Source organism: Suncus etruscus, chromosome 3 (assembly GCF_024139225.1).
Source record: "Suncus etruscus isolate mSunEtr1 chromosome 3, mSunEtr1.pri.cur, whole genome shotgun sequence".
NCBI lineage: Eukaryota > Metazoa > Chordata > Mammalia > Eulipotyphla > Soricidae > Suncus > Suncus etruscus.
The window spans coordinates 142293927-142312996 of NC_064850.1; the positions used below are offsets into that span (position 1 = coordinate 142293927).

At 44.6% G+C, this 19070-nt stretch overlaps 1 protein-coding gene across 1 annotated transcript in view; it reads right to left on the bottom strand.

The window, feature by feature from the left end:
- CABLES1 (Cdk5 and Abl enzyme substrate 1) overlaps nt 1–19070 on the bottom strand; it is a 121622-nt gene that overhangs the window by 16656 nt on the left and 85896 nt on the right. Inside the window, exons 5-7 of the mRNA XM_049770054.1 lie at nt 12532–12628; nt 3530–3686; nt 2496–2599 (exon numbers count right to left, since the gene is read on the bottom strand). Of these exons, the coding sequence (XP_049626011.1) occupies nt 2496–2599; nt 3530–3686; nt 12532–12628 (358 nt within the window). The remainder of the gene's footprint in view (nt 1–2495; nt 2600–3529; nt 3687–12531; nt 12629–19070) is intronic.

Here is a 19070-nt window from a genome sequence, read left to right on the forward strand (position 1 = left end):
CATCCTGCATTCGGTCCTGGGAAGAAGAAAGACCTGTGTGCGCAGCCATCCTGAACGCACACAAGAGAAATCACTTGAGATGAAAAGGTGCTGAGTGGCTGGCTCCAGCTGTCAGCCAAGAAAGCAGAAAACACTGCTACCGCCTATGAAGGACTGCCTGTCAAACCTCACAGCAGTGAGACACAGTATACCCTCCCAGAGCAAAACTAGAGTTCTGATATTGACCCTAACAAGTATAGTGTCTCCCCTGTCTACTGAGGGGGAGGTTCAGAGGTTCTAGCCTCTGTGCCTGACCCCAGCTTCCTGTCTGTTAACTGTGACTGCTTACGCAGATTCACTCCCGGAGCCAGTTTCCTGCCCACATTACTTAGTAAAGTGAACTAAGGCAAGGAACAACCCAAAGAATCTGTACATAGGCCCCGACCTTCTGTTGTTCCTTCCTGAGCCATTACAGCCATTCATTAAAAAAAACCTATGACGAGTTAGCTGATAGGAATAAAGTCTTGTTTTATTATTATTCTTAGGCAGTGGAGGGTGTGTTTGGGTCACACCTACAATGGTTAGGGCTTACTTCTGGGTTTGTGCTCAGGGATTTCCCCTAGTAAGAAGTCAGGCAGCCACAAGCAGCATCATAGATCAAACAAGGGTCAGCTGCATACAAGCCAAAGCAACTTAACCCACTGTACTATCTCACTGCTCAAACTGATTTATTTTTTTATTTTTTTCTTGTTTGTTTATTTGGGTCCCACCCGGCAGCACTCAGGGGTTACTCCTGGCTCTGCACTCAGAAATCGCTCCTGGCAGGCTCAGGATACCATATGGGGTGCCAGGATTCGAACCACTGTCCTTCTGCATGCAAGGTAAATGCCCTAGCTCCATGCTATCTCTCCGGCCCTCAAACTGATTTTTAAAAAGAAGCAATTTATCTAAAGGGTAGGGAAGAAAAGACAATCATGCATGACTTCCCCGCCCCCGGTTAAGAATTGGGCAAGAGGATGAGAGAATTAGGGAGGAGTATGGGTTTTCCAAAAACTGCCTTTGCGAATTTACCTCGAACCTGGCAGATACAAAATATTTCTAAACAAAGGCTGGATGTAGCTGGCATCAGCCTGAGCTCTGCCCTCTGTCTCTGATGTCAGCTACTTGCCAAATGTTTAATGATGAGACAGGTGGTGCTTTAAGCATCACAGGAGTGTTCAGATTCCCTCTGGGTTCCTGGGGACTGAGCCCCCTCTGGCTAAGAACCTAAAATTAGAAAGAACCCTCTACTTGCACCAAGGACAGAAAGGCTGTCAAAGAGCCAGGGCACGAGAGGGTAGTAAATTTTGACCATGCAAGTCTTGTTAGGAGAAGGGAGTTGGGAATACTGGGGTCGGTATTCCACCTGGGAGGCTGACTCTGGAGGTTCCAGGGAGGTCCACCCTGCCCTAACCTCTCCTGCTATACCCTAATCCTTGCCTCATTAGGTCTTGAGAAGCACAGTACAGCCCACCCTTTCCACTGGGGCTACAGCAGTGGGAAATGGATTCAGCCAGAAGCAGAAGCTGAAACAACATTAAGGAGGAGATGGGAGCCCATGGAGCACATTGTTTGACCACATTGGCGTACTTTCCCTCTCAAGAAGAGAATCCTGTCCTCTATAGTCCTGTTCATGCTGCTTACAGAGCGGCCAGAGGCTAGTGCTGCCATGAATTCACAAGGGAGGGGCTAGAGATAGTATATTGGGCAGGGTGCTTGTCTGAATCCCGAATGCAGGGCTAGGAGAGACCCCCTGAGCATTGCAGGATGTCGCCCCACAAAAAGAAGTAATTCCTGAGTGCAGAGCAAGGAATTACTGCAGAATGTGGAACAAAATCAAAAACAGAAAAGAAAAAGAGGAAGGAAGGAAGGAAGGAAGGAAGGAAGGAAGGAAGGGAGGGAGGGAGGGAGGGAGGGAGGGAGGGAGGAGGGAGGGAGGGAGGAAGGAAGGAAGGGAGGGAGGGAGGGAGGGGGGAGGGAGGGAGGAAGGAAGGAAGGGAGGGAGGGAGGGAGGGAGAGGGAAAAATAAAGACAGAAAGACAAAAGAAAGAAGAAAAAGAAAGAGAAAGACAGAAAGACGAAAGAAAGAAGAAAAGAAAGAGAGAAAGAAAGAAAGAAAAAGAGAGAGAGAGAGAGAAAGAAAGAAAGAAAGAAAGAAAGAAAGAAAGAAAGAAAGAAAGAAGAAAAAAGAAGAAAGAAAGAAAGAAAGAAAGAAAGAAAGAAAGAAAGAAAGAAGAAAGAAAGAAGAAAGAAAGAAAGAAAGAAAAAGAAAAAAAAGAAAAGAAAGAAAAAAGAAAGAAAGAAGAAAAGAAAAAAAAAAAGAAAAGAAAGAAAAAGAAAGAAGAGTACTAAGTGGGAACTGGGCACTGCCAGCAGTGGGTCTGCAGATGGAGATGGAGGATAGTAGAGACCTCCTTGGAAAGGGTCCTCAAATCTGAGGCAGCAGAGACTGGGAGGGTGTCCCAATCACTACTCACCATGTATGAAGGGAAGATCAGAACTCGCTTGTGCTTGCCACAAGGCCACTGGGGGTCATCCAGGAGGTTGGGGTCGTAGTCCACGAAGTCTCCCAGCTCACTACCTGAGGGGTACACACAATGGTGATCAAAAGGGATCCCAGACCATCCTAAGCAGTTGCTGGGAGAACAAATGGCCCAGTGGTGGGTTTCAAGCCAGCCGGCATAGGCATTCACACCCTTGGATATTTAGGAGTGCTGCTGCATGTCCGTGCCCCTTGAACGGACATTCTGACACATGTGCCCTTTTACAAAATTCCACATCCTGCTTCTCACGCCTGGAAGAACACAGAGCCTCACAGAATATGCCCGAGGAGATGAAGATGACGAACATGGCACCACAAAGGCTCACAGTTCAAGACTGCAGGTCTCATTAGCCAGAAACAGAGGTGCGGTATAAAAACATTTGAGAAAAGTTTGGCATCTGTCTGGATGCAAATGTCAGCATCCAAAGGTTCAGGCTGTAAATGGCAGAGGAGGCCAGAATAGGGCAGGGTTTCCAAACTCAGTTCTTAGACAGGCCCACAGAATTTTCTGGAATTTCTTAGAAAGTAGCAGTAACACAGCACCTCTGTGTATCTCTCCTGACAAAGGCTAGGAGGCCATTTTGGAAGCTGGGTGAGCCTCTTTGAGTGGCAGCTGACCCCTAACTCCCACTATAGTCATATCTAAGGAGTTCTCCCACCAAAGTCTTGCCCATTTGGGGAAAAGGCCCACTAAAACACATTAAAAATAAAGGTCAGAAGTGAAGAGTTACTGAGATAGGAAGCTGAATGTGGAGAGAAGTCAGGAGCTCCACCAAGCTGGTGGATGTGGGGGGCAAGTAAATGTGACATTTCTCCTAGGGGAGGGGAGGAGCAGACCTAGGACACAGTCTGCACCTGAACTGACCTCACACTAAGCATGAGTTCCTGGGGCACCTGCTCCCCACTCTCAATGTACAGTCCAGCTTTTCCAACCCTGGGCTCCACCTCTACCACTCAAGTCCATGTTACCTGTATCAAGGCTCCCCTGGGTGCTGCTTGCACGACCGATGGAGAGACTACGGTGGCTGAGGTTTCTGAACTGGGAGAAGGAGGAGGTGGAGTCGATGGTATTTCTCCGGGCTCCAAAGGCATTTGTGGGTAACAGGAACTGAGTGTAGGAAACTGTCTGAAGGGTAGAGAGAAAAATGTGTGGGGACTATTCCTGAGCCAAGAAGGTTTGCATTCTGACCCACCTGATATCTATGTTCAGACCCTTAGACCCTAATTCTCAAATCCAGGGAGATGCAAAAATGCCAAATTTGATGTTTTGACACATGACCTTCATTCCCTGAATTGACTCCCTTTTCTGTTTAACTGAGCCCACTCAAAGCAGAGTCATGCGATGCAACAGGAACATTAGCAGGTCTGAGGAGCTTCTCTCTAAAGCTGCGGATGTTATGTGATACATCAGCACAGACTACTTTCATTTTTTTGTTTGTCTGTTTGGTTTTTGGGCCACACCTAGTGGTGCTCAGAGTTACTCCTGGCTTTGCACTCAGGAGTCATTCCTGGTGGATATGGGGGACCATCTGGGATCTAGAGATTGAACCCAGGTTGGCCAAGTGGAAGGCAAATGCCCTACCTTCTGTGCTATCACTCTGGCTCATTTTACTTTTTTATTTTATTTTGTTTTAGGAGCACACCAGACAGTCGGGCTCATACCTGCAAAGCACATACTCTTGTCCCCTGAACTATAACTGTGCCTCTTGCCTCTCCCAAGCTTGTAACATTTTTTTGTTAGTTTTGTTTTCTGTCACAGTGTTCTGTGTGGCAGTGTTCTGGCATTGTTGAAAAAACACTAGGTTCTGGAGATGGATCCTGGGTCTCCTGCATGCAAAGCACGTGTCCCAGCCTGTTGGATTATCTCTTCAGTTCCACCCTTTTATTTTTTATGATTCACTGAACGTAATATTCCAGAATCCCTCAGGACCTGGCAGTTTCTGGTAAAGGACAGTGGCCATTATGTCTCCATACAGATGGTCCCCAGGATATAATCCCCATGTGTATCCCCCCCCCCCCCCACCCAACCATGTGAACACTCAGCCTTTTGTAATGGAGGAAGCTTAAGTACTTTTTATTTTAACTGCTCAGGGGAAACTTGGTTTGTATACCCTAGCACCCTTTACTGCTCTGTTATTCAGGCAAACCCCAAGGAATGGCTTCCCCAATACCATGCTTGCATTTCCATACACTGGTGAAGGGGCCGTTTATGAAGACAGTCTGGACTCAGCGCCAAGAACTCAGACTCATCTTTCAGCAGCTTGGTGGTAACTAAGACTTATGGAACTAAGACTTATGGGCCCCTGGTGAGAGTCTCAGGTTCACAGCACAATGAAGCCTTCAAGTTGGGATGCTGATTGCCCAGGCCATTAGCTAACACATGTCCATGCCACCCACCCAACCCATTCCAGAACACAACGATGCTGAAGTGAGGCAGCATTGAGCAGCTCCTCTTCACCACCAGCATAACTGGAACAGTGAGGCGCAGCTCTATAATGGGGGTTCCATGCACATTTGGTTGGCCCTGGGGGATGTAGGTAGGCTGGTGTGTCTTAGGGAATGACACAGTGGTCCTACACCTCTGATCTTGGCTCTCCACACCTATAAGGGGTGAGATATATTTCATTGCCTATATTTCTGGCTCTTTTTTTTTTTTTTTTTTTTTTTTTTTTTTTTTTTTTTTCAACAAGATTACACAAATAATTTATTGTTTACATTTTAGTATACTTTATATTCTGAGAGTTATGGGTATTACTGAGGGTTAATTTTTGACAGATGGCACCGAAAGTAGCTCCCTCCTAACCTCCTCACCTATTGTGAAGAGATATTCTTGCCAAGATTTCGAAATATGAAAATTACTCCTGTTTCCTAAAGGGCAAAAATGAATCACTTTCTTTTTTTTTTTTTTTTTTTTTTTTTATCTTTATTTAAACACCGTGATTACAAACATGATTATAGTTGTATGATTACAGTCATGTAAAGAGCACCCCCCCTTCACCGGTGTAACATTCCCACCACCAATTTCCCAGATCTCCCTCCTCCCCACCCCCCACACCTGTACTCGAGACAGGCTTTCTACTTCCCTCATTCATTCACATTTTATGATAGTTTTCAGTGTAGTCATCTCTGCAACTGCACATCACTCTATGTGATGAGCTGCATGTCCTGAGCTGCACCTACCAGCCCTCATCTCTCTTGTCTCTGAGATATTGTTAAAAATGTCCTTCATTTTTCTTAAAGCCCATAGATGAGTGAAACCATTCTGCGTCTTTCTCTCTCCCTCTGACTTACTTCACTCAGCATAATAGATTCCATGTACATCCATGTATTGGAAAATTTCATGACTTCATCTCTCCTGATGGCTGCATAGTATTCCATTGTGTATATGTACCCCAGTTTCTTCAGCCACTCATCTGTTGAAGGGCATCTTGGTTGTTTCCAGAGTCTGGCTATTGTAAATAGCGCTGCAATGAATATAGGAGTAAGGAAGGGTTTTTTGTATTGTATTTTTGTGCTTCTTGGGTATATTCCTAGGAGTGGTATAGCTGGATCGTATGGAAGCTCAATTTCCAGTTTGTGAAGGAATCTCCATATCGCTTTCCATAAAGGTTGTACTAGACGGCATTCCCACCAGCAGTGAAAAAGAGTTCCTTTCTCTCCACATCCCCGCCAGCACTGCTTGTTTTCCTTTTTTGTGATGTGTGCCAATCTCAGTGGCGTGAGGTGGTACCTCATAGTAGTTTTGATTTGCATCTCCCTGACGATTAGTGATGTTGAACATCTTTTCATGTGCCTTTTGGCCATTTGCCTTTCTTCTTTTTCAAAGTGTCTGTTCATTTCTTCTCCCCATTTTTTGATGGGGTTAGTTGTTTTTTTCTTGTATAGTTCTGTCAGTACCTTGTAAATTTTGGATATTAGCCCTTTATCTGATGTGTATTGGGTGAATAATTTCTCCCACTCAGTGGGTGGCCTTTGTATTCTGGGCACTATTTCCTTTGAGATGCAGAAGCTTTTCAGCTTAATATAGTCCCATCTGTTTATCTCTGCTTCCACTTGCTTGGAAAGTGCTGTCTCCTCCTTAAAGATGCCTTTAGTCTCAATGTCCTGGAGTGTTTCACCTACATGTTGTTCTATATACCTTATAGTTTCAGTTCTGATATCAAGGTCTTTAATCCATTTGGATTTTACCTTTGTATATGGTGTTAGCTGGGGGTCTGAGTTCGCTTTTTTGCAAGTGGTTAACCAGTTGTGCCAACACCACTTGTTGAATAGGCTTTCCCTGCTCCATTTAGGATTTTTTGCTCCTTTATCAAAAACAAGGTGGTTATATGTCTGAGGAACCTTCTCTGAGTACTCAAGCCTATTCCACTGATCTGAGGGTCTGTTTTTATTCCAATACCATGCTGTTTTTATAACTGTTGCTTTGTAATACAACTTAAAATTGGGGAAAGTAATGCCTCCCATATTCCTTTTCCCAAGGAGTGCTTTAGCTATTCGAGGTTGTTTGTTGTTCCAGATGAATTTCAGAAGTATTTGATCCACTTCTTTGAAAAATGTCATGGGTATCTTTAGAGGAATCGCGTTAAATCTGTACAATGCTTTTGGAAGTATTGCCATTTTAATGATGTTGATCCTGCCAATCCATGAGCATGGTATGTGTTTCCATTTCCGCGTGTCCTCTCTTATTTCTTGGAGCAGTGTTTTGTAGTTTTCTTTGTATAGATCCTTCACATCTTTAGTCAGGTTGACTCCAAGATATTTGAGTTTGTGTGGAACTAATGTGAATGGGATTGTTCTCTTAATGTCCATTTCTTCCCTATCATTATTCGTGTATAAAAAGGCCATTGATTTTTGTGTGTTAATTTTGTATCCTGCCACTTTGCTATACCAATCTATTATTTCTAGAAGCTTTTTGGTAGAGTCTTTAGGGTTTTCTAAGTAGAGTATCATGTCATCTGCAAACAGTGAGAGCTTGACTTCTTCCTTTCCTATCTGAATTCCCTTGATATCTTTTTCTTGCCTAATCGCTATAGCAAGTACTTCCAGTGCTATGTTGAATAGGAGTGGTGAGAGAGGACAGCCTTGTCTTGTACCAGAATTTAGAGGAAAGGATTTTAGTTTTTCTCCATTGAGGATAATATTTGCCACTGGCTTCTGGTAGATGGCTTTGACTATATTGAGAAAGGTTCCTTTTATTCCTATCTTGCTGAGAGTTTTAATCAAGAATGGGTGTTGAACCTTATCAAATGCTTTTTCTGCATCTATTGATATGACCATGTGATTTTTATTTTTGTTGTTGTTTATGTTGTGTATTATATTAATAGATTTACGGATGTTAAACCATCCTTGCATTCCTGGGATGAAACCTACTTGATCAAAGTGAATGATCTTCTTGATGAGGCACTGGATCCTGTTCGCCAGGATTTTGTTGAGGATCTTTGCATCTGTGTTCATCAGGGATATTGGTCTGTAATTTTCTTTTTTGGCAGCATCTCTATCAGGTTTTGGTATTAAGGTGATGTTGGCTTCATAAAAGCTATTTGGAAGTATTCCTGTTTTTTCGATTTCATAAAAGAGCCTGGCCAGAATTGGTAGTAGTTCCTCTTGAAAGGTTTGAAAGAATTCATTCGTGAATCCATCAGGGCCTGGGCTTTTGTTTTTGGGTAAATTTTTGATTACAGTTTTAATTTCCTCAATAGTTATGGGGGTGTTTAGATATGCTACCTCTTCTTTATTCAACCGTGGAAGGTTATATGAGTTCAGAAATTTATCCATTTCTTCCAGGTTCTCATATTTAGTGGCATAGAGTTTCTCAAAGTATTCTCTGAATACCCTTTGAATCTCTGCAGTATCTGTAGTGATCTCCCCCTTCTCATTTCTAATACGCGTTATCAAGTTTCTCTCTTTCTTTTGCTTTGTGAGTTTTGCCAATGGTCTATCAATCTTGTTTATTTTTTCAAAGAACCAACTTCTGCTTTCGTTGATCTTTCGGATTGTTTTTTGGGTTTCCACTTCGTTGATTTCTGCTCTCAGCTTTGTTATTTCCTTCTGTCTCCCTATTTTTGGGTCCTTTTGTTGAGCACTTTCTAGTTCTATTAGCTGTGTCATTAAGCTACTCAGGTAAGCTCCTTCTTCCTTCCTGATGTGTGCTTGCAAAGCTATAAATTTTCCTCTCAGTACTGCTTTTGCTGTGTCCCATAAGTTCTGATAGTTTGTGTCTTTATTGTCATTTGTTTCCAGGAACCTTTTGATTTCCTCCTTGATTTCATCTCGGACCCACTGGTTATTGAGTATGAGGCTGTTTAACTTCCAGGTGTTAAATTTTTTCTTCTGTGTCCCTTTGCAGTTCACATCTAACTTCAGAGCCTTGTGGTCAGCAAAGGCAGCCTGCAAAATGTCTATCTTTTTTATTTTATGGAGGTATGTTTTATGTGCCAGCACATGATCTATCCTGGAGAATGATCCATGTACATTGGAAAAGAATGTGTATCCAGGTTTCTGAGGATAGAGTGCCCTATATATATCTACTAGGCCTCTTTCATCCATTTCTTTTTGCAGGTCTAGTATATTTTTGTTGGGTTTCCATTTGGTTGACCTATCAAGTGTTGACAAGCCTGTGTTGAGGTCTCCCACAATTATTGTGTTATTATTGATATCCTTCTTCAGATTTGTCAACAATTGTATTAAATACTTTGCTGGACCCTCATTCGGTGCGTATATGTTTAGGAGAGTGATTTCTTCTTGCTGTACAAATCCCTTGATTAGTACATAATATCCATCTTTGTCCCTTACAATTTTTCTGAGTATAAAGTTTGTGTCATCTGATATTAGTATGGCCACCCCCGCTTTTTTAAGGGTGTTGTTTGCTTGAATGATTTTCCTCCAGCCTTTGATTTTGAGTCTATGTTTATTCTGACTATTCAGGTGTGTTTCTTGTAGACAGCAGAAGGTTGGCTTCAGTTTTTTGATCCATTTCGCCACTCTGTGCCTCTTAAGTGGTGCATTTAGTCCATTGACATTGAGAGAAATAATTGTCATGGGATTTATTGCCATCTTTGTGTAGAAGTTTGGTGTGTTTTTTGTTCTGTCTTGTTTTTAGAGTAGATCTTTCAGTTTTTCTTTTAAGGCTGGTTTTGAGTCTGCAAAGATTTTGAGCTGTTGTTTATCTGTGAAGCCGTGTATACATCCGTCAAACCTGAAACTTAGTTTTGCTGGGTGCAATATTCTTGGCGAAGCATTTATTTCATTGAGTTTTGCCACTACGTCCCACCACTGCCTTCTGGCCTTGAGTGTTTCTGGTGACAGGTCTGCTGTAAATTTCAAGGATGCTCCGTGGAATGTAATTTCCCTTTTCGATCTTGCTGCTTGCAGTATTCTATCTCTATCGGTGGGTTTCATCATGGTGACTAGGATGTGTCTTGGGGTGTTTCTACTGGGGTCTTTTTTAGCTGGTACTCTTCGGGCATGCAGGATTTGGTCACATGTTTTCTTTAGCTCTGGTAGTTTCTCTGTGATGATGTTCTTAACCATTGATTCTTCCTGAAGATTTTCTTCTTGGGTCTCTGGAACTCCAATGATTCTGAAGTTGTTTCTGTTGAGCTTATCAAAGACTTCTATTTTCATCTTCTCATATTCTTTGAGTAAATTTTCCATTGTCTGATCATTTGATTTGAGGTTTTTTTCTAATCTCTTCTGCTGTGTAAAGTTGTTATGCATCTCATCTTCTAAAGCACTAATTCTATCCTCAGCTGCTGTTAACCTGTTGGAAAACTCATCCATTATGTTCTTCAATTCGTCTATTGAGTTTTTCAGACCTGTTATCTGATCTGATATTTCAGTTTGGAGTTTTCTGATTTCTGTCTTCATATTCTCTTGATTTTTATTAGTGCTCTGATTTATACTTTCTTTGATATCTGATAGCAACCTCCATATTTCGTCTCTAAACTCCATTTCTGAAAGACTGCTTAGGTAGTTGGTCGTTGTTGGGTCATCAGAGTTTCCATCTTCATTCTCTATGGTTGAAGTTGGTCTGCGTAGTCTCCCCATTGTCTCGCTTACGCTGTGGGTTTTTCTACGTGTTGTGGTGGTACTCATTGGCGAGGTGGAGTGCGCGGCCGCGAAGCGCAGCGGAGCGGCCGCGCTCCGGCCCCCAAACACTCACCTCAGCCGAGGCAAGCCGTCAGGGGATGCCTGGGGAGGCCCCCAAGTGTCTGCCAAGCAAAGAAACCAGCACAATCCACAACTCCAACAGAAAACTCACAGCCCCAGCGAGACACGCCTTGAAGAGATTAATGCTGAATCAGGTCAAAGTTCCCAGGTTGATGCAGGCTGGGGGAGGTCCCAAAATGTCTGCCGGGCCTAGGGGTCCAGCAGTCAGCCTGATCTGCAACTCCGGCCCCCAAACACTCACCTCAGCCGAGGCAAGCCGTCAGGGGATGCCTGGGGAGGCCCCCAAGTGTCTGCCAAGCAAAGAAACCAGCACAATCCACAACTCCAACAGAAAACTCACAGCCCCAGCGAGACACGCCTTGAAGAGATTAATGCTGAATCAGGTCAAAGTTCCCAGGTTGATGCAGGCTGGGGGAGGTCCCAAAATGTCTGCCGGGCCTAGGGGTCCAGCAGTCAGCCTGATCTGCAACTCCGGCCCCCAAACACTCACCTCAGCCGAGGCAAGCCGTCAGGGGATGCCTGGGGAGGCCCCCAAGTGTCTGCCAAGCAAAGAAACCAGCACAATCCACAACTCCAACAGAAAACTCACAGCCCCAGCGAGACACGCCTTGAAGAGATTAATGCTGAATCAGGTCAAAGTTCCCAGGTTGATGCAGGCTGGGGGAGGTCCCAAAATGTCTGCCGGGCCTAGGGGTCCAGCAGTCAGCCTGATCTGCAACTCCGGCCCCCAAACACTCACCTCAGCCGAGGCAAGCCGTCAGGGGATGCCTGGGGAGGCCCCCAAGTGTCTGCCAAGCAAAGAAACCAGCACAATCCACAACTCCAACAGAAAACTCACAGCCCCAGCGAGACACGCCTCAGCCGAGGCAAGCCGTCAGGGGATGCCTGGGGAGGCCCCCAAGTGTCTGCCAAGCAAAGAAACCAGCACAATCCACAACTCCAACAGAAAACTCACAGCCCCAGCGAGACACGCCTCAGCCGAGGCAAGCCGTCAGGGGATGCCTGGGGAGGCCCCCAAGTGTCTGCCAAGCAAAGAAACCAGCACAATCCACAACTCCAACAGAAAACTCACAGCCCCAGCGAGACACGCCTCAGCCGAGGCAAGCCGTCAGGGGATGCCTGGGGAGGCCCCCAAGTGTCTGCCAAGCAAAGAAACCAGCACAATCCACAACTCCAACAGAAAACTCACAGCCCCAGCGAGACACGCCTCAGCCGAGGCAAGCCGTCAGGGGATGCCTGGGGAGGCCCCCAAGTGTCTGCCAAGCAAAGAAACCAGCACAATCCACAACTCCAACAGAAAACTCACAGCCCCAGCGAGACACGCCTCAGCCGAGGCAAGCCGTCAGGGGATGCCTGGGGAGGCCCCCAAGTGTCTGCCAAGCAAAGAAACCAGCACAATCCACAACTCCAACAGAAAACTCACAGCCCCAGCGAGACACGCCTCAGCCGAGGCAAGCCGTCAGGGGATGCCTGGGGAGGCCCCCAAGTGTCTGCCAAGCAAAGAAACCAGCACAATCCACAACTCCAACAGAAAACTCACAGCCCCAGCGAGACACGCCTCAGCCGAGGCAAGCCGTCAGGGGATGCCTGGGGAGGCCCCCAAGTGTCTGCCAAGCAAAGAAACCAGCACAATCCACAACTCCAACAGAAAACTCACAGCCCCAGCGAGACACGCCTCAGCCGAGGCAAGCCGTCAGGGGATGCCTGGGGAGGCCCCCAAGTGTCTGCCAAGCAAAGAAAAGAATATTTCTGGCTCTTGTGGTATTAGCACCCACTTTTCAACAAGAAGCTAAGGATCTTACCTTCCCATCTGCACCCAGCTCCACGCCTTCCAGGCCAATGATCTCTTTCAAGCTTACAGCACCAGCTGATTGTCTCCCTCCATCCAACTTCAAATCCCTGCAGACACCAAGAACATAAATGTTTGCAGGCACCCAAAAGAGCCAGGATGAAGTTTAGTTGGCCGGGGACCCCACAGTAATACTGACAAAAAGAACCCAAAACCCTGGCTGATGGGACCACCTTGTCCCACCTTTAAACTGGTCTGCAAAGATTTGTAAATAATTCCATTCACTCTTCTATAAGATGCAGAGGGAAAGTCTCAAGGTACCCGTTGGACTTCAGAGCTCATGACCACTGCCTGTTCCTACTCATCAAGGCTACATAGAAAAAAACAGGGCTGATAAATGGTTCTTTTGGTTAATTTTATATTTTGGCAATGCTGGGGGGGGGGGGGAACCAGGGTCTTGCACATGCAAGGCAAGTGCTCTACCTTAATTCTATTTTATTATATTTATTTATTCTGGTTTGAGGTCCACACCTGGCTCTGTGTTCAGACTATATGGGATCAACTCACAACGCAAGAACACCCTATTGATCTATCTGTATGATTGCTCTAGCCCTCCCTGCTTCTATTTGAAAGCTGGAAACCCCATTCTCCTCACTGCTCCCCGTATTATGAGGGGGAAATTAATTCTTGTCCTAAGCAATTCCCTCTGATTCACTGCCAGTAATGAAGAGAACTCATACTCCAGGCACCCAACAATCTTGAAAATGAGTCTCTCCAATATTAAGCACAACAGCTTAATGGCGCTTCATGGACTTCGCCAAGTTCATCTTTCTTTCTTTAAGGTAACCCTATCACAGGTGTAATCCTAGTATACAGATGAGAAAAACAAGGCCATGGATTAGCATAGGCTACACATTGTCAAGGATTCTCCCCCACATATGTTAGTTCTCCAAACTGGCTGGATGTTAGAATAACTCAAGCATCCTTGATAAGCTGCTGCTTCCTGGCTCTCAGCCACAGATATCCAGTTCAGGTTATAACCAGGGTGGTGGAACTTTGTAAATGCTCCTCCGGTCATTCTCTTTTGCAGCCACATTGGGAAAAGCATGGTCCTCCAGCTTTCTCTCAATGCTGTGGTGCCTGCCACTATGGTTTTTCTATTTTGCTTTCTTTGTGGGCAGTTTCTGGGAATCTAACCCAGGGCCTCACACAAGTAAGACAAGTGCTCGAATGCTGAGCCACATCCCAAACCAGCCTCAGGGCAGCTCTGTTCTTACATGGAGCCGAGACAGAGGCCCCAAACCCTGGTCTACCTCCTAGAACCTAAGCAAGAATAAGTAAGTAGTAATCAAGAAGGGAGAAAGAGAGAGCAGAAGAACTCCAGGGGAAGGAGGCTGGGACTCCCCTTTCACTCCCTTTTAAGGAGAAAAAGAGAGGGAAGGAGATTTTCTGGGCCAGATAAAGGACAAGTGGGTGTACTCAAAAGAGGATCATTGGAGGCTTTGTCACACCTGACTTGAGAGGAGCTGCATTCTTGTGAATTTATTGTGGCCCCCACTCACTGCCTGCTGGCTCTTTGCCTGTGTCCTTCTATCTTCCAAATAAGCATGGCTGCTCCAGTAAGGAACTAAGATTGGAGAAGTGGGTCCACTTGAACCAGAGAAGCACTATGTGCATTAGGGGGACAGAGAGATAGCACTGTGGGTAGCTAAAGTGTTTGCCTTGCATGCAGCTGATCCAGGTTTGATCCCTGGCACACTTATGGTCCCCTGAGCACTTCCAGGAATAATCCCTGAGCACAAAGTCAGGAGCAAGCCTGAGCATAACCAGGTGTGACTCAAACGTTCATCTCCTGCCCAAACCAGAAAACAATCTGAATCATGGTGCAAGCTGAGGGCACACTTGGTCTTTTCTCTGCCAAGCCAATGACAGGTTATCATTGGATACATTATGAGATTGAACGCAGAGCATACACATACGTATGCTCAACGGTGTAGTCACAAATTGTGAGAAACGAACAGCACTCACCTCAGCTGTTTTAGTCCTGCTAATTTCTCTAAACTGTCTCTGCATTTTGACCTGTTGAGGCTTTGGGGGGGTGGGTCTTCTTATTCAGAGGCTGACATACTTCTCTAGGTCCCTTAGCTACGTTGTCTCCTTAATGATACTGAAACTGTATATTAACCTGAAACTGAAATAGCTATTACTTGTCCATTTTGATCCAAATAAGTGGTACTTTGCATTGTATCTCCTACCTCACACATGAGGTCAGTGCTCAGGCCAAACATCTGAGGGGGAAGAAAACAGAGGATGTGTCTCTGTTCTAGACCTAAGGCACTTGAATTTCCTATAGATAGGAACACTGGTGTGGTGGGTTCACCTAATTGAATCTTTATAAAACTCCAGTGAAACCAGGAAGAGAGCTTAAGGAGTAAGTCACATGCTTAGCATGTGTAAAGCTGTGAGCTTGACCCTTGGCCTGTATGGGCTCCCACCTGACACTGTTGGCTATACTCTGGGGTCCACCAGAGTGAGGATCAGGTATGTCCTCACAAACAGACCCCGTCCCTCCATTCACTGCACTCTCAGCACTGCTGAGACGTGAAACGTTCAGAGACACACACAATTGCACATTAGCAAGAGAGAGATAAGTAGAAGCTCCAGAAATCAGTGACAAAAAGCTCAATATTTTCTACAACCTGTTCCAAATACTCATGAAAATGGGGTATGAAAATAGAAGTATCTGGCTCAAATGCAGCAGTAACTCTCCACTAACAGGAGTGGGCGAACATGGGACCGCAGCTGAAAGTGATTAAAAAGCAAACTCTAGTTGGACTTTTCAATTTCTTTGAAAAATCTAGATTATTTTCCCCCAGATACATCTAGAGTTCAAATATTAATTTATGTATACCCAACCTCATTTTAAAAATGACACGGAGGCAAGCTCAAATACTAGGTGAAAGCCTGTCTGGGTCTGGAGTGATAGTACAGTAGGTAGGGTGCTTGCCTTACTGGATTAGATCCCTAGAGCCCCATATGGTCCCCAGAGCCTGCCAGGAGAATGTACTTCCAGAGTGCAGGGTTAGGAGTAAACTCTGAGCAGAGATGGGTGTGGACTCTCTACCTTCACCCAAAAAAACAAATTAGTGCACATTCAGGGTTAAATACTATAGTTCAGGCGAAGCATGTGACTCAAAGGACCAGAGAACATGCAGAACATGTGGGAGCCTCAGGTCTGATCCCCAGCTAGGCATCATAGGAGTGACCCATGCCCTCCACTCTGAAAACAAACAAACAAGAAGCAGAAGCTGTAGCTTGCATGTAGAGGCGAGCATGTTTGTTAAGTTAGAAAAATATATCTGATGTCAACAGAATCATTTGTAAAGAGCCATGGCAGAGCAGTCTAGCCTTCCTCTTGCCTCAGCTCTGACTTGGTGAGTGGTACAGCTCATTTCTCACTCAAGGTTGTTACTTCTGAAGAGGCTGGTAGCAACAGGCACACTTGGAGAACCCAGTACAGAGATATTTCAGAGTCAACGTGAATGGGGTACTTAAAGTGGGGACAGATTAGGGGCTGCCTGAAGCTGCTGGAGAAATATATTTGAGAAACCAGCAAAGCAGCATTGATACCCTTAGGCAAAGAGCAGGAATAGCTGTGGGTTCATCTGGGGTTGGGTGCAGTGTAACTCAGTCTTAAGAGAAGGCACCAGCGCTTCATGCAATGCTGAGGTTTGTGGATAGAATTCCCCAACGCCCCAGCTCTGGCTCCATTGGCACAGTGTCCATGATTTCACAGTATGGGGGATCTGGTCAGAGCAGATGGTCAATTGAGATATCCTGGGCCCAGAGAGTATTACCTAGACCACTAGAAGCCTGGTTAACTCCTGGTTTCATTTTGTGCAATAGGCAAGACCAGGCCTTTCTTTTGCAAGTCCTGATGACCCATAATGCTCAGACCTAGTCACACAAAATTCCCTATTTGATACCAAGAAGTTCAAGATCTGGCCCTTTTTCTGAGTGACTAGATGGCGAATAAGCTAATGTTCACTTTAATTAAAAAGAATCCAAGACTTGGGGGCCAGTGGGTAGGGCATTTGCCTTGCATATAACACACCTAGGTTTGATCCTTGGCATCCCATCTGGTCCTCTGAGCCCACCAGGAGTGATTCCTGAGCACAGAGCCAGAAATAAACCCTGAGCATTACTGGGTGTGCTACCCTAAAAAAAGATAAAAGAAAAATATATAATAGCATAGACTTAACACACTGGGAGTAGGTAGAAGACAAATGTAAGACCTAATTAATTCATTTCCAAACCTGAGACATCCTGACTACTGTCCTAGGTCATTCCTCTAATGGTGCTAGGAGCTAATGATTCAGGAGGCCCACGGGGAGCTCCACACACCACTTGCTCTTTAAAAGTCAATAAGTGGGACACTTTGATATGAAAATAATTTAAAAGCCAATTAAATATTAAGAGGATTTTCAGATCCTTCAAATAAAAAAATAATGGAGATCTATGGCACAGAAAGCAAATCTGGGAAGCTGGATTAGGACAGGAAATACCTCGTGTGAGCTCACTTTAATTAAGAGATTACACAGCCATTGCAATTCAACAACACAAGCCATAAACGCTAAAGACAGCCTGTGAATCCCTTTGCTGGACAGAGCACCTGCCACTGTGGATGGCACCAGTTTATTGGGACTGGAGAACCACCTCATCTCATAACAAGTCTTCTCAATCAGATGAGGCAGAGGCATGACAGGGGGAAAAGTGAAACAAAAGAAGCTTTCCCCTGTTGGAGCCCAGTCCCTCTCACATTTAGCATTTTTATGTGCAAGTCATCCCCATTCTAAGGGTAACTGCAGACTAGAAATAAAGGGCCCTTAACACAGCTAACACCAAAATCGTTCTCTCAAAGCATTTTCTATAAACAGCCAGATAACAGCATGATTCATCCATTAGAGCATGTGCAATTTCCCATAAGGCAAGGGGATGTTTAGGGGGGAAAGTGGGTGGAGAGAAAAGGGGTGGGTGGCTAGGAGCCAGGCATTTAGGCTTGTAGGCCCTAAGAATAGAAAAATCTGCTCTCTGAGTGACCAACACTTAGAAAATGGACCAAGAGACATGACCTCATCCAAATGCCCCAGTGCCAAAAACAAAGGACAGAAACACCACAGAGAAACTGCTGACAATGGGGGAGAGGGGTGTACACAGGGGGCTGGGCCACATCCTTTAATGCTCAAGGGCTATTTATCCCTGGCTCTGTGCTCAGGCATGATCCCAAGCTGTACTCCCGGTACCTGAAATGTAGTTCCGCCAGAAATCTCTTCCTGAACCTGTCTGTCCATTGCTCCCATATGTGGTGCGGAACATTTGAATCAAGGCCACAATTCAGCAGCTGCTTGCAAGGCAATTGCTTTACCTCCTCTATTATCTTTCTGACCCCAGCAATTTTTAAGTACACTTATCAGAAGGGAGAGATAGTATAGCAGGTAAGGCTAAATGGCCAACCTGAGTTCAATCTCCAACACCCTCTGTGGTACTCTGAGCACAACCAGTAATTTCCTTCTTTTTATTTTTTTATATTTTTTATTTTGTGGTTTTTGGGCCACACCCGGTGATGCTCAGGGGTTACTCCTGGCTATGCGCTCAGAAATCGCCCCTGGCTTGAGGGACCATATATAATGCTGGGGGATTGAACCGCAATCCATCCTTGCTAGCACGCACAAGGCAGGTGCCTTACACCCTGCGCCACCGCTTAGGCCCCAACCAGTGATTTCTGAGTACAGAGTCAGGAGTAACCCCTTAGCATTGCTGGATGTGGTCCCAAAACAAAACCAAAAAACTAATAATAAAAAATTATAATAATTTATTATATATATAATATATATAATATATATATAATTATATATAATTATAATAAAAACTAATAATAAAAAAATCAGAAATACCTTGGGCTTCCACTGGGAAGCCATTTTTTCCTTAAAATTTTTTTATTATAACGTTTTAATTTACCAAGTTGTTCATAATTCTTTCAGGCATTCACTGTTACAATGACAATCCCCTTCACTGGTGTATCTTTGACTCCCACCAATGTCACCAGTTTCCTACCTTGCCTGACCCCTTGCAGACACAAACAAATTTACTTTGTATATTTATTATAACACAATAGTAAATGGAATTATCACAGCATACACCAGTAAAAGCAAATTTGTGATAACTGTTCTCTCTCTCAATGGTGTTACTAAAGTCACTGACTCAGGATGTGGCTGGTGCTTATATTACTGCTCAGGTTCACTGAGCTTGTTTTTCTATGCAATTTTTTCATCATACCCTACTGGACTTGCCCTACTATGAAGTTTTGAATAGTCATTTTCTTTATTACACTGTTTCTCACATGTCTATAGTAAGATTACTAAATGAAAATTATTCAATGTATAGTCATGGGTATCTGAATCGGTTTGTCTTCCTTACACACAAACAACAGAAATTTTATTATTTTGAGGCCAAACCAATGGCTCAAGACTTCTGGTTCTGCACTCAGTGATC